Genomic DNA, 16,181 nt, shown 5'->3' on the forward strand with positions numbered 1-16,181 from the left:
TTATGCAAAAGAACTTGCTCCCCTTCTAGCAGTAATTTATCATAGATCGCTTGAGCAACGAATGGTACCTAACGACTGGAAAAAAGTGCAGGTCATTCCCATTTTCAAGAAAGGCCGTAAGTCAGATCCACACAATTATAGACCTATATCGTTGATGTCAATCTGTTGTAGAATTATGGAACATGTTTTATGCTCAAGAATTGGGACGTTCTTGGAAAATGAACATCTCCTCTATAAAAATCAACATGGATTCTACAAACAGAGATCCCGCGAAACTCAGCTTGCTATATTGCTCCATTAGATCCACAGTGCAGTGGACAATGGTGCTCAGGTTTGCCATGTTCCTTGACTTCAAGTAAGGCATCTGACAATGTCCCACATTGCCGTTTAATGAAAAAAAAAATATACGAGCTCACAGAGTATCGGAGCAGACCTGCGACTGGATTCAGGACTTTCTTGCAGATAGAACTCAACATGTCACTCTTAATGGAACTAAATTGACAGATGTAAAGGTAATATCCGGAGTACCACATGGAAGTTTGATAGGACCACTGCTGTTTACAATATATATAAATGATCTAGTAGAAAGCATCAAATGCTCTTTAAGGCTATTCGCAGATGATGTAATTGTTTATACCAAAGTAGCAATGCCAGAAGATAGTAAGAATTTGCAGAACAACCTGCAGAGAATTGATGAATGGTGCAGACTCTGGCAGTTGACCCCGAATGTAAATAAATGTAACATATTGCGCATACATAGGAAAAGACAAACACTTGGAGACAGCACCTGCTGTAAAATATCTAGGCATAACTATCCAAAGCGACCTTAAGTGGAATGACCATATAAAACAGATAGTGGGAAAAGCAGACACCACACTCAGATTCATCATAAGAATCTTAAGTAAATGTAAATCATCCATGAAAGAAGTGACTTATAAGGCACTTTCCCACCAGATTCTTGAGTATTGTTCATCTATCTGGGATCCCTATCACATAGGACTGATAGAGGAGATAGAGAAGATCCAACGAAGAGTGGCGTGTTTCGTCACGGGATCATTTAGCTGGCGAGAGAGTGTTACAGAGATGCTAAACAAACTCCACTGGCAGAAATTACAAGAGAGGCGTTGTACATCACGGAGAGATTTATTATTGAAATTTCCAGGAGGAGTCAGAGAACATTTTACTTACCCCCACATACATCTTGCATATTGACCACAAGGAGAAAATTCTCAAAATGCAGAGGCTTACTGACAATCATTCTTCCCATGCACTCTTTGCGAGTGGAACAGGGTTGAAGGGATCAGATAGCAGTACCGAAAGTACGCTCCGCCACACTCCATTAGGTGGCTTGCGGAGTATGATGTAGATGTAGATGTAGATGCAACAAAAGAGAAGGGTGACATTAAAGACACTGGGTCAGAGTAAGATGGACAGTCAAGAGTTTTCTATTCTGAACCTTCCTTTCCATTTCATTGCTCAGGCAATCCAGAGAGTAAAAGTCAGATCAGTTCATGCATTTGGATGGTGGGGTGCGAGGCTCTCCATGTGGAGAGTGCGCCCAAAATTGCCTCATCATATTGCGAAGACGTGTGACCAAAACAGAGATGCTGGTAACAGCATATTGAGGTGGATAAAGGGTTTCACGTCACAATGGTAAACCATAAACTCTATTTCTTTTGGATGGTATCCCCCTCAAAAGCCAGAACGAAAGTGTCAGTATCAACACAATTGTCCTTAGAACCTCTGGACTCGCCAGATGAAATGAATGTCGTGCAGTGCCAGGTTAGTCCTTGGTTCCTAACCAGACTGAAGGACGAGATCCGCATGGAAGATAATAACCAGGATCATATTTAAGGACTAGTGAGGAGTGATGACCACCAGGACCACCAGGAGTGATGACCACCACCTTAAGTGCCCACAAAGAGAGGCTGAATGACTGGCAGAACCTCATTTAATCAGTAGGGAACCACATCGCATCTTACTGAGTGAGTCTACTTCACCAAACTTATCTTCTGTGTGTTCGAAAAAAAGAGGAGTTTAATAGTGGTGAAAGTTTCCCCATCTGTCTTGGAACAAACCAGGTAAGGGGAAAAGGGTTTCACCCCGATCTGGAGGACCTGGCCTTCCTCCTAGAGGATGGCCAGTGATGAGAAGGCAGAGGAACCAAGAATAGGGCCAGGCAGAGAACTGTTCCTTTCTGGTGAGATGGTCCGAGACAAGTGGGCAGAAGTTCCACAAAATGCTACATGTGCAGAGCATCTGGCCTGGTACAACCCACTATGATCAGGAGTCACCCCATGAGTGCCACCCAGTCGCAGCCAGGGCTACCTGGCACCGTGGTACTTGCCTGGCTGGGGGAGCAATCCACACTGGAGATGCTACGGAGCGAGTTCTTCCCCAAGTGGCTCACACTATAGAAACAATTTAGAAAGGGGGTGTAGGGAAGCAGCATACTCACGTCTTATAAAATTCACATCAGTCTTTCCATTGTGTGCCAGCCTAGTCCGCTGTAACTAGCGCTGACGTCATAAATATTGCACAATACTTTAAAATGAAGTAAATAACCTGAAACTTTTCTAGCATGTCAGGAGTAATACAAAATCAATATGTGTTGGATATCAGTTCAATAACTTTAACCATTTTCGAAATTTGGATGTTTTTCTGTGAAAATCATTGGCGCAACAGAAAAGAGCTAGAAAGTTAAAAATTTATATTTAGATTCCTTTTGCATAATAATTTAGTAGAAACAGTATTCTGGAACACACAAATTAAAATTTTAGTTGAAATTCATGATTTTCTGGTTTTTGTCTTAGAAATTAAGGAAGCAAGATAGATTAAGTAGGCGAATAAATAAAGCTAGGATGTTTAAATTTAAGTAGAAGGGAGATCCGCTATAATCATAAAAATGTGAGAAGTTTCAACAGAATAACTATAAAACTATAGCTATAGCGTATCTCCAAAGAGCAAGTTCAGAGCTCGTCTACTGCGTGTAGTGTAATTAAATTAATTCTCTCGTCCAAAATATTTGACTTAGCCATATCAGACTTTTATTATGATTACTTACTTGTGTGCTGATTGCACAATTAAATTGAAAGCTTCGTCGGCCATCAGCAAAGGAAGCAATGATTTATTCGATAACTTAAAGTGGTGCATTACAAGCCCAGCGGCTAGTCGGGAGAGCAGATTTGATCAGGCATTCCCTTAGCCGTCCGCACCGCGGCTTTATATGTAAGAACGCTGCGTGAGAAAGGAAAGGCCCCAGTTCTCTCCAGACGCTGATTAGCGCACCACCTGTGCCGGGAGTCGCGTTGCGTCGGTATCGTTGATATAAACAGCCTCAGATGCAGTAATAAGTTACTCAAGATACGCGTAACCATGAAATCGTCTGCGAGTGAAGTGTCAATTTTGGGATGATGTTAATGATCTATCTTTAGTTTGTGTATGTCGTATTTTCACGTGCCGCCGCAGGACAGACATTCTACCATTATTAGCATGGCGTTTGATGAACATTATCATCAAATTATGGCGAGCATTCACTTAAAAACATTTAATTTGAACAGTTATAGTTGCATCAGCGCATTAGACTCTGAACTGCTCTGGTAGTCGGATTGTGTGGATTCTTTTTGGTCTGTGACTTTCAGAATATAGTGAACATTTTAGAGAGAATGGGTTTTGATTATGAATCCCAGACAATCTCCTAATTCCTCAGAGCTATAAGCTGTAGCTATAAATGTATCTCTCAGATGAAGTGGGCACTAGGAATTCTAATTACAGGCTTCACGTTTTGCTAATCACTTTCTGGTTGCCAATATTGTAGTTAGAGAGCCAGTGATGAGAACGGCAAACAGCAGCATTAAATAAATAATAGGAACATTAACAATTACTCCACCTACCGCCCCACAGGGGGGTCAAACACCAAGGGAAACCTGAAAAAGACAAAACAAAAAAATAAAAGGGAGAGTGAATAAGCAAGACAAGAGCATAAAGGAATGGCTGGGTTGTCATACAGGGAAACACCAAGGGAGATAGAGGGGGTGGAGAGGGAGGAGCTAGGATGGAAAGCAGTGGACATCGGGATGGGTAAGCAGCCTGGGAGAGAAGAGAGGTTGCAACAACTCAGAACCCCATGTGCACCACACACATAGCCACAAAACAGCTTACAGGAGGAAGGAGGGTGGACGCCAGAGGGAGGGAGGGGGGGGGGGGGGGGGTGAGGCATATCACGTTCACAAGATTGGAGGCAGACCCAGGACTTGCCAGATTGCCAGAAGCTTTCTGCACCACGAAAATGAGCATACGGAGAGCAACAAGACATCTGTTCAATGACTTTGAAGGGGTTTTGGTCTTACATAAAACCAGTAAATGGTTCTAAATCATCTATTGAGTTCCTCAGTGACCATAAAGGCACCAAAATGGAAGATAACAGAGGTAAGACTGGATACGGAATTTGATCGTCCATAGTTGTTTCACCGTGGAAGATCGTAATATGGTCCATCCTTTCAATCATCATACAAATTTCAAAATGGCAGATGCTGAGATAACCGAACACAGAATAGTAAAACAACTACAATCGGTCAGTAGTAGAAAAGCATCAGGGTTAGATGAGATACCTGCAAGATCCTACAAAGATTATGTGAAAGACATGCTCCTCTTACTGCAGCAGTTTATCATAGAACAGGGGAGAAATGAAGGGAACCTAGAGATTAAAAAAAAATAGCACAGGTCATTCCTTTTTATCAAGAAGGGTCGTAGGACAGATTCGCATAATTACAGGCCTATATCATTGAAATAAATCAGCTGTAAAATTATGGAACCAGTTTTGTGCTCAAGAATTATTACATTTTTAGAGAACAAAAATTTCCTCTATAAAAATCAACATGAATTCTCCAAAAATATACCACGAAAAACTCAGCTCATTCTGTTCTTCCATATGATGCTTAATGTTTTAGACAATAATGCTCAGGTTGGTGCCATGTTCCTTGACTTTGGGAAGGCATTTGACACTGTCCCGCACTGCTGTTTTATGAAAAAGAGAAAGAGAAAAAGAGAGAGAGAGATAGATAGATAGATAGATAGATATGGAAAGGTAATTTCCAGAGTACCCTAAGGAACTATGACAGGACTGTTATTGTTTACAATGTACATAAATAAACTAGCATGAAGTGTCAGAAGCTCTTTAAGACTGTTTGCAGATGATTCAGTTGTCTATAAGAAAGTAGCTTTGCCAGAGGACGGCATCAATTTACAGAATGACCAACAGAGGATTGATAAACTGTACAGATTCTGGCAGTTAACCCTGAATTGAAATAAATGTAACATATTGAGCATACATAGGAAAAGAAATCCCCTACTGCACAACTACTGACGGCAAATCGCTCAAAACAGTATATATCATAAAATATCTAGAAGTAACTATACAGAGCGACCTTAAGTGGAATGACCACGTAAAACAAATAGTAAGAAAAGCAAATGTAAGACAGGGTCTCATAGGAAGAATCTTCAAGAAATGCAACTCACCCACAAAAGCTTACCTGGCACTTGTTCGACCAATTCGTGAGTGTTATTCATCAATCTGGGACTCATACCAGGTAGGAGTGATAGAAGAGAGAAAATAAGATACAATGAAGAGTAGCGCGTTACATCACAGAATCAGTCAGTCGGCACACAGATGCTCAACAAACTCCAGTTGCATACGCTACAAGAGAGCATTGTCCAATGCAGAGGGGTTTATTATTGAAATTTCAAAACTCTGGGAAGAGTTGGACAACATATTACTTCCTCCCACTCACATCTCACAAAATGACTGATGAGAAAATTTGAGATATTAGAGCTAAAACAGGGTCTTATGAACAACTAATCTTCCCACATGCCTTTCGCAAGTAGAACAAGAAAGGGAGGAATCACTTAGTGGTATCAGAAGTACCCCCGCCACACACTGTCAGCTGGCTTGTGGAGTACTGATGTAGAGTTAGAAAGAGCATTAAAAACTTACACTTAGAAAGGTGTTCCATATCACCAAATGCATCACAAACACAACAATGCAAGGATGTACGCAATGACCCTCAATACTGCAACCAAGATCCACAAGGTTTCATATCCAAACTCATGAATGGCAATGAGACTTGGCCCCTCTACTATGAGCCAGAGAGCAAAGGCCGATGAATGCACTTTAGGCGTACAGCCAGGATCAGCTGAAGTAGTTCTGTACAGCACCTTCAGGAGGAAAACACATAGCCACAGCCTTTTGGAACAAGGGTGGAAACAGGGACCACTGTTAACAGAATGCTGTAAGTTGAGACTCTTCGGAGGCTGCACTGTGCAGTTCAAAAGTAACTGCCAAGGAAATGGATGAAAGAAGTGCTCCTGCAACAAGATAATGCTTTTCCCCATACAAGTTGGAGAACAATGGCTGCCACTGCAAACAGTGGTTTCCCCATACTGCCACTTTCATCGTATTCTCCTGAGTTGGCCCTTTCTGACTGTCACTACTGATTGTGGCTATGAGGAAAATATGGAACAGACATTTCGCAGATGTCCTGGAACTGCGAGTAGCTGTCCTGCGGTAGGTATGATGTACTCCAAAAAACTGGTTAGAGGAGGGTCAACAGAGGTTACAAGATTGTTGGCACAATTGTGTGTAACATAATGGAGACTGTGTTGAGAAAGAGCATGTATATGCCATGGGATACAGGATCTTAATGAGAGAGAGAGAGAGAGAGAGAGAGAGAGAGAGAGAGAGAGAGAGAGGCCTTTAAATAGAATACCATGATAATATTTTGAAAGAAGTGTACCATGTGAAGCTTCAAAGGAATAAATCAGAATATTTTGGAGAATGTAACACTAGCAAAAAAGATTCACAAATATTAAAAATTTCACAAGCCGAGAACTTTCAATGGTCAGAAGAAATTTATCTGGACACCATACACAACTGCACTCTACTTGCTGGAATGAAAAACAGAAGATGAAAGTTGAAAAATTAAATGTATCCTTTTTTAACCTTTTTTGAACTTTATCTCCATATTTACAGCACTCACTCAATGTTTTTACTCATAATTAAATACTGTGTCCCAGACTTTAGAATCTGCTCAGTGTCATAGATCGTTGTTCACTCTACCACAGGGCAGGCAACTGACCAATCTCAATTCTAATTAGCTATCTGCCAACTCATAATAAATAAGACCTTGAAGATGCTATCAACCAGAAATTGAAAAGACTCACAAGCAGCAAAGAATGAAAACATTTCTAAAAACATGTAGAAGGTAATTTTATTAATGAATGATACCACTACAGAAATGCATTTTTTTTTTTTTACTGCCTGTTCATCATATGGCACATATTTAGTTATTATTATGAAATGCAGAAACATGTGATGTGGAGTATTACTTTCAACCTAGATTCCCGAAAGGAAGTGCACTACCCACAACTATGTGCATAAAAATAAAATGATAAAATTTAACACTTGTTTTGACATTGCTGCTGTTGTTATGGTCTTCAATCCAGAGACTTGTCTGATGCATCACTCCATCCTACTCTATCCTGTGCAAGCTTCATCATCTTCGAGTAACTGCTGCAACCTACATCCTTCTTAATCTGATTTGTGTATTAATCTCTTGCTCTCCCTCTATGCTTTTTACCCTCCACGCTTCCTCCAATATTAAATTGGTGATCCCTTGATGCCTCAGAAAGTGTCCTATCAACCGATCCCTTCTTCTAGTCAAGTTGTGCCACAAATTCCTCTTCTCCCCAATTCCATTCAGTACCTCCTCATTAGTTTCATGATCTACCCATCTTCTTAGTACCACATTTCAAAAGCTTCAATGCTCTTCGTGTGTAAACTATTTATTGTCCATGTTTCACTTCCATACATGGCTACACTCCAAATACTTTCAGGGAAGACTTCTTGACCTTTAAATCTATACTCAATGTTAACACATTTCTCTTCTGAAACACTTTCCTTGCCATACCCAGCCTACATTTTATACCCTCTCTACTTCAACCTTCATGCATTATTTTGTCCCCCAAATAGCAAAACTCACTTACTACTTTAAGTGTATCATTTCCTATCTAATACCCTCAGCATCACCTGATTTAATCTGACTACATTCCATTATCCTCATTTTACTCTTGTTCATGTTCATCTTATATCCTCCTTTTGAGACACTGTTCATCCGTTCAACTGCTCTTCCGTGCCCTTTGCTGTCTTTGACAGAATTACAATGTCATCGGCAAACCTCAAAGTTTTTATTTCTTCTCCTCGGCTTTTAATTCCTTCCTCTAATTTTAGTTTTGTTTCCTTTACTGCTTGCTCAATATACAGATTGAATAGTATCGGGGATAGGCTACAATTCTGTCTCACTCCCTTCTCAACCACTGCTTCCCTTTCATGCCCCTCGACTCTTGTACAGAAACCAGATGGCAGTTACAAATTGTAAATAGCCTTTCGCTCCCTGTATTATACCCCTGCCACCTTCAGAATTTGAAGGAGAGTATTCCAGTCAACATTGTCAAAAGCTTTCTCTAAGTCTACAAATGCTAGAAATGTAGGTTTGCCTTTCCTTAATCTTTCTTCTAAGATAAGTCGTAGAGTCAGTATTGCCTCACATGTTCCAACATTTCTACGGAATCCAAACTGATCTTCCCCGAGGTCAGCTTCTACCAGTTTTTCCATTTGTCTGTAAAGAATTTGTGTTAGTATTTTGCAGCCGTGGCTTATGAAACTGATAGTTCGGTAATTTTCACATCTGTCAACACCTGCTTTCTTTGGGATTGGAATTATTATATTCTCCTTGAAGTCTGAGGGTATTTCACCTGTCTCATACATCTTGCTCACTAGATGGTAAAGTTTTGTTAGGCCTGGCTCTCCCAAGGCTGTCAGTAGTTCTAATGGAATGTTGTCTACTCCAGGGGCCTTATTTCGACTTAGGTCTCCCAGTGCTCTGTCAAACTCTTCACGCACTATCATATCTCCCATTTCATCTTCACCTACATTCTCTTCCATTTCTATAATATTGTCCTCAAAAACATCACCCTTATATAGACCCTCTATATACTCCTTCCACCTTTCTGCTTTCCCTTCTTTGCTTATAACTGGGTTTCCATCTGAGCTCTTGATATGCATGCAAGTGGTTCTCTTTTCTCCAAAGGTCTCTTTAATTTTCCTGTAGGCACTATCTACCTTACCCCTAGTGATACATGTCTCTACATCCTTACATTTGTCCTCTACCCATCCCTGCCAAGCCATTTTGCACTTCCTGTCGATCCTGGTTATGAGGCGTTTGTTTCCTTTTTGCCTGCTTCATTTACTACATTTTTATATTTTCTCTTTTTATCAATTAAATTCAATATCTCTTCTGTTACTCAAGAATTTCTACTAGCCCTCGCCTTTTTACCGACTTGCTCCTCTGCTGGCTTCACTATTTCATCTCTCAAAGCTATCCATTTTCTTCTACTGTCTTTCTTTCCCTAATGCTCTCACTGAATCTCTCTACAACCTCTGGTTCTTTCAGGTCCCATCTCTTTCAATTCCTACCTTTTTGCACTTTCTTCAGTTTTAATCTACAGTTCATAACCAATAAACTGTGGTCAGAGTCCACATATGCCCCTGGAAATGTCTTACAATTTCAAACATGTTTCCTAAATCTCTGTCTTACCATTATATAATCTATCTGAAACCTTCCAGTGACTCAGGCCTCTTCACATATACAGCGTTCTTTCATAATTCTTAAACCAAGTGTTAGCTATGATTAGATTATGCTCTGTCCAAAATTCTAACAGGCAGCTTTCTCTTTTATTCCTTATCCTCAGTCCATATTCACCAATTACTTTTTCTTCTCTTCCTTTTCCTACAATCGAATTCCAGTCCCCCATGACTATTAAATTTTTGGCTCCCTTAACTATCTGAATAATACCTTTTATCACATCATGGGTGTGGGCTCGTGTCTATCTTGACTACAATAATGCTTTCACTATGCTATTCATAGCAGCTTACCCACTTTCCTATTTTTTCTTATTCATTATTAAACCAACTCCTGCATTGTCCCTATTTTATTTTGTATTTATAATCCTGTATTCACCTGCCCAGAAATCTTGTTCCTCCTGCCACTGAACTTCACTAATTCCCACTATATCTAACTGTAACCTATCCATTTCCCTTTTTAAATTTTCTCACTTACCTGCCCAATTAAGGGATCTGACATTCCACGTTCCGATGCATAGAACACAGTTTTCTTTCTCCTGATAACGACGTCCTCCTGAGTAGTCCCTGTCTGGAGGTCCGAATGAGTGACTATTTTACCTCCAGAATATTTTACTAAAGGGACACCATCATCACTTAACAATACAGTAAATCTGCATGCCCTCAGGAAAAATTATAGCTGTAGTTTCCCCTTGCTTTCAGCCATTCACAATACCACTACAGCAAGGCCATTTTGGTTGATGTTACAAGGCAAGATCAATCATCCAGACTGTTATCCCTGCAACTACCGAAAAGGCTGCTGCCCCTCTTCAGGTACCTCATGTTTGTTTGGCCCCTCAAAAGATACACCTCAATTCTGGTTGCACCTATGGTACAGCTATATATATTGCTGAGGCATGCAAGCCTCCCCACCAACGGCAAGGTCAATGGTTCATGGGGGATTTTCACATTAGTTATCAGGTAATAAGCCCGAAGTTATACAAATAGCCTATGAATACGTATCAGGGCATAACAGAATAAAATTAAACTACTCACCTCTCTGTCAGTAAGCAATCCTGACTGGGCAGCCCCAATGGCAAACTCTTCCACTGTCATAAGAGGAAAGCGTACCAATGACAGAGCACGGCCAAGTACAGATCGCTGATTTTCTGGGGTGATAGGCAGCTGTTGTCTTGCACATTCACATTCAGACCACCTGTCACATTTTAAGTAATGGTTAATTTCGAACTCAGAGAGTAGAATTATAAGCATCTACATTACAACACATTACATATAAAGGTCAGCAACACCGAGTACATAAACTGTAAATATATAAACAATTCATCCACCCTCCCTCCACCCCCCATCTTACAGGTATACTACCTTTTATGGAAATGAAGCTTCAATGAAAACATCACAACATATCGTAACTCCTATTACAGAAAGTAAATGAAACCTTCGAACATGTAATACGATTAGCAACATGTAATAAATTAATATTGAACATAAAAGAAAGAAACAGTATTCACTTCAGCATAAGGAGAGAAAAACAACTGTCACATTAAGCATATATGAAAAAATTATAAACTGTTTAACGAACTTGAAGTTTCAGGAATGATCTTGTCAACTAACATGGGATGAGAATACAAAGATACTGGCAAAAAGAACATCATCAGCTTGTTATGCTCTCAGGGTCTTAGAACCCATTTGCAAAAGCCAATATCTTGTAAATACTAAGCCTATGTACACTCAGCCCTCAGTTATGGGATTCTTCTTTGGAGATCAAAGGCACAAAACATGGACACAGTTTTAGATCTGTGTAAAAGAGCCACATGAATAATAACTAGAAGTTGTACTTGGACTCACTGTAAATAGCCGTTTAAAAAATTGGGCAACCTTGTTGCACCAAGTTATTGCACCCTCCAGTCTGTGGTGCACAGCAGAAAAAATCTTACAAATTATTTAACTAATAGTTCTACATATAATGATGGAACAAGAGACAGTGTGGACTTACCTGGAAGGGGGGGGGGGGGGGACCTCTAAACAGCATTTTCTATCGTAGAACAAAATTATGAACAAACATCCAAAAGGAATGAAAAAGATTACTAAAATACATCTGTTAAAAAGGGCAGCTAAAACATTCTTCATAACCAATGCACACTACACAACTGAAGTTTACTTAGAGGTCTCAGAGAAAGCAGTAAACCATGATCATGTATTGAAATGCAACAGGGTATTGTAATTATGCCCTTTCATTACTAATCCCTGTATCATTGTGAAATTATGACTGGATGAGTAAAGGCAGATAAATACATAAATAATTAAATAAATTCCTTTGTATGTTTTTGGTTAACCTTCACAGTACTGAGGTCCCCTTGCAGGGCCATAGAAACTTAACACTTTGGTACTTACTTTTACTGTAATTTGCAAACATTCTTTGTGTATTATAAAAAATCAGCACAATGAAAACATATCACAAGGGTTATGCTGACAGTTGTAATTGTCATCTGCAGAGTGATCTGACAATGTCAAACAAAACTGAAGATGTGACCAAGCTCATTCTCTGGTTGGTCATTGTTACAGTAGCTCTTTTGTTAACAACTACCTGTCAATCACTATGTTATTCTGATCCATGTATGTACCTGTTCATTTGCATTTTCATACAATTTAGTACTCTGTGTTATCCCTCCAAATCAGTGCGCAAATATTACAGCTCAACTGAATCATTACAAAGGCCATTTAGTTACATCACCTCTCTCTCTCTTCGATTGCCTGTTATAACAATACCACTGGGTGCATTACAATGCCGCCACCACCTCTCTCAACTACATGAACTAAAGATTCATATTCTCATGACTGATAATTTAATAAAGTAGATAATGACAGGTTTGACTAAAAACAAATATCTTTATATGCGATGATTTAGGATCCCCACAATGTGGCACATGAAAACTGTATGCCAAGTTGGCATTCCATCCAGATTACAGCCTGTTTCAGGCAGCATACTAAGAATTACTTCAATCCTGTTGTGCATAAGCTGGAAACCCCTTCATAATTTCCCTTCGAGGTGCTAGTCTCGTGGCACTATTGAAGAGTCTCTACAGAATTCATAAAGAAAAGTACAAATCATGTGGTCAAGTGTGCTGCTACAATAGAACAATAAATATATGTGTACTTTACATGGGAGAATGCTGATAACCTTCAACAAGTTGGAGACATTGTGCTACTATGGAAAATGCTCTCTCTCTCTCTCTCTCTCTCCGCATCCCGAAGGATCAGCCCACAGACACATTGACCAGACCACTCATATTTGGTGCTGCACGCGAAACGGCAATACGAGGGGGTGCCTGGGGTGCCTGCTTCGTACGATGAGTGTACCCGGTGGCACACTGGCAGTGCCGGCTTCATTCTTGTGCAACAGCTGTGCTAGGTGAAGGGTCATCTCACAGACTGCGGAAGTTACCTGTCATTATAGGATGACATAGCACGTGATCAGACTCTACTTGGACTTGTATTCTGCAATTAATGTTCTCTGTTGCTTGTGTAGTACTGTGCTCAGCTCACTTCTGTGTTGTTAATAAAGAACTGCAGTTACTACAAAAAATGCACCTAAAATAATTATGTAAACCCCAGTATGCCAGGATAGCAGTTGGTAATAATGAGGTTATTGATGTTGGCTACCATGACCACCAATAGCTGCTGTCAATCATTGTCACTCCGCTGTTACTATCACACCTGCAAATGAAATCACCATTTCCAAAGCAATTGATGACTATCTGCCAACTGCACCATTACCAGATGATACCACCAGAGCAACATGACAATGTTTTATTAAGTTTCAGCTCTAGCACTACCTACAGCATCCACAACACCCCTCTTCCACACAACTACTCTTTAGTTTACAGCTGAGAGGCAGAGGCAGCTAGGGAAACAATAGGAAAGGAAGGCAACACAATGTAAAATAGTGGGTTTGGTGAAGGCAGGAGCACACGACAGGACAAGACTATGGAGACAGCAGAAAGGAAAGTATTGCCGTTTAATGGAGTGAAGAGGGAGGTACGTCTTACATCCAACTCCAGCCCTGTCACCATGCCTCCTGAGTCACTTGATTAACCCATTCACACTATTCCCTCTGAAGTCTTTCTTGTCCTCTGTTCCACCTTTCCCCACCTCCCTTCCCAACCCATTCCTCTACTTCAAGTGCCATACTCAACTTCCCCCGCGTTTTGTGACTGGGTAGAAACACCAATGTCCCATTCCAGTCTCATTCCTTGCTGACACTGCCTCCCCGGCATCATACTTCAATTCCCTCCATCCCTTCCACACTTCTTGTTCCACTCACTCACTCCACAGATCAGTGACATACTTCGCAGGTTTATATACTAAATGAGCACTTGCATGAAACACTGTTCATATAAATAACTGTCATAAGCAAATAACTGCAGGGGTATAATAGTTATATTAATCATTAAAAGTGCACAGAGGTGCACACAAATACTTTCCCGAAATGTTTAAATTTATATTCAATGTTAACCTATTCCTTGTTTAAAAGCTTTTCTTGCAACTAAATGTCTGCATTTTAAATCTTCTCTACTTCAGCTATTGTCAATTATTTTGCTCCCCTAACAGCAAAACTCATCTACTAATTTAAGTGTCGCATCCCGATCTAATTCACTTAGGATTTCCCAATTTAATCTGACTACATTTCATTACTTGCGGTTTAGAGCTCCATGTCTTCATAAAATACATGATTAGTTCCCCTCGCTTTCAGCAGCATCACAGTTCCTACTAAACAACACAAATATTATAAGTACAAATCACAGATACCAATATGCACAGTCTAATGTAATTGGATACATAAAAATATCTACTCAGCAAGTGGCGGCAGGACAACACACACATAAAAAAGGTTTTACTTACGCAAGGTTTTGGAACCGGTGGCCCTTCTTCCGGCAGAAGAGTTGACGGGGAAGGAAGAAGAGTGAAGGGAAAGAACTGGCAAGTTCTAGGAAAAGGGGTAGAGTTCAGAAAAATCACCCAGAACCTCAGGTCATTGCAGACTTACCGGACAGGAGAAGAAGGAAAGACTAATTGTTGGAAATCAGGCTTTCCTTCTCATCCCATGCGATAAAGTCTCCCATGATTCGGGGTTCTGGGTGACTTTTCCGAACTCTACACCTTTTCTTAAACCTCTTCTGTTCCTTTCTCTTCACCCCTCTTCAACCCTTATGCTGGAAGAAGGAACTACTGGCTCCAAAACCTTGTGTAAGTAAAATATTTTTATGTGTGCGATGTCCTGCCACCACTTGGTGAGTAGGTTTTTTATCTATCCAATTATATTGTCAAAAATTGATTATTTTCATTGTTATAATATGCACAGTCTGTCACTTCAGTTGCGGAAGCTGACATTTTGGGTTTATAAGTTGGATCTTCAGCTCATCAACACAAAGCACAGAGATATTTTCACAAGCATCAATTCATTAGTTCAGTACTGATTTACATAAAAGTTTTTTCTAAACAAATTAAGACATTAGAGAAGAGAGAGCCCAAACAAAGCTGTGTGCGTCACAAATAATAACAAATAAAAATAGTAAAACAAACTAAAACCTCAATAATCATTGAGTACATGGAGTCAGTATTTGAAGCCTCTTGGGAATAATTTTTGACCCATCCCAAGTAGGACAATAACTGATGATCACTGGAGCACTAATCCCATGATGAGTAATTTCTGTTCAGTAGATGAGAGGTGTTTGAACTATACTACAAAAATCTGATCTTGACAGTTTTAGACAAAAAACAACAGGTGAAATGTTTCATCCATTTTTCAAAGTGTTCCGTGTGTAATGGGACATCCTCCTCTAGCATTACTTTTCCTTAACATTAGTTGTCGATATCAAGTGTTACTTTTTGAATTTTGGACAGGTCAATATCAGTTCAATTGTTTTTCTGAAAACTTTCATACAATTTTACACACAGTATGTTATATTTCAAGCTAAAATTTATGAAAAGGAATTATTTTATAAAATATTTTAGTTTCAATGTTGTAATTGATAAGTACTAGTTCTGAATGTACAGTTCAATTTTTTTTAAATATTTGGAATTACAAATTATTTGCATACTTAAAACTTCTATTACACGATCCTGTACTATTTACTATGTTTATTTCTGGATGCATTTATGAAATAATAATTGAAATTAATAATGTAATGAAAACTAGTAGGAATTCATTTGTTAAGAAAAATTGTAAACCCTTTGGAATATTGATATTTCTGTGAAGTGTGAGAGTCTTAAGCTTGCCTCTGATGTGATCAGATGTACTTTTCTGTAATAGATGTGAAGAATGTAATTTCAGCTTAGTTAATGTGAAAAATCAAAATACTGTATGATACTCTAAAATGTAAGCAAATCAATGGAAAATATATCTAGATAAAAAATTTCACAACAATGATCTTCCAATTTATTTAGTTCAAACCAACTGTGAGAACCTGATGTTAGATTTTCAGCTTCA

General features: G+C 39.4%; 1 protein-coding gene across 3 annotated transcripts in view; it reads right to left on the minus strand.

Moving 5' to 3' along the window:
- Positions 1-16,181, minus strand: part of LOC126198799 (BTB/POZ domain-containing protein 2-like) — a 66,981-nt gene that overhangs the window by 39,441 nt on the left and 11,359 nt on the right. For all 3 annotated transcript variants that reach the window (XM_049935370.1, XM_049935368.1, XM_049935369.1), the window contains exon 4: positions 10,730-10,889. In XM_049935370.1, coding sequence (XP_049791327.1) covers positions 10,730-10,889 — 160 coding nt within the window. The remainder of the gene's footprint in view (positions 1-10,729; positions 10,890-16,181) is intronic.

The sequence above is a fragment of the Schistocerca nitens genome, chromosome 8 (genome assembly GCF_023898315.1).
Source record: "Schistocerca nitens isolate TAMUIC-IGC-003100 chromosome 8, iqSchNite1.1, whole genome shotgun sequence".
NCBI lineage: Eukaryota > Metazoa > Arthropoda > Insecta > Orthoptera > Acrididae > Schistocerca > Schistocerca nitens.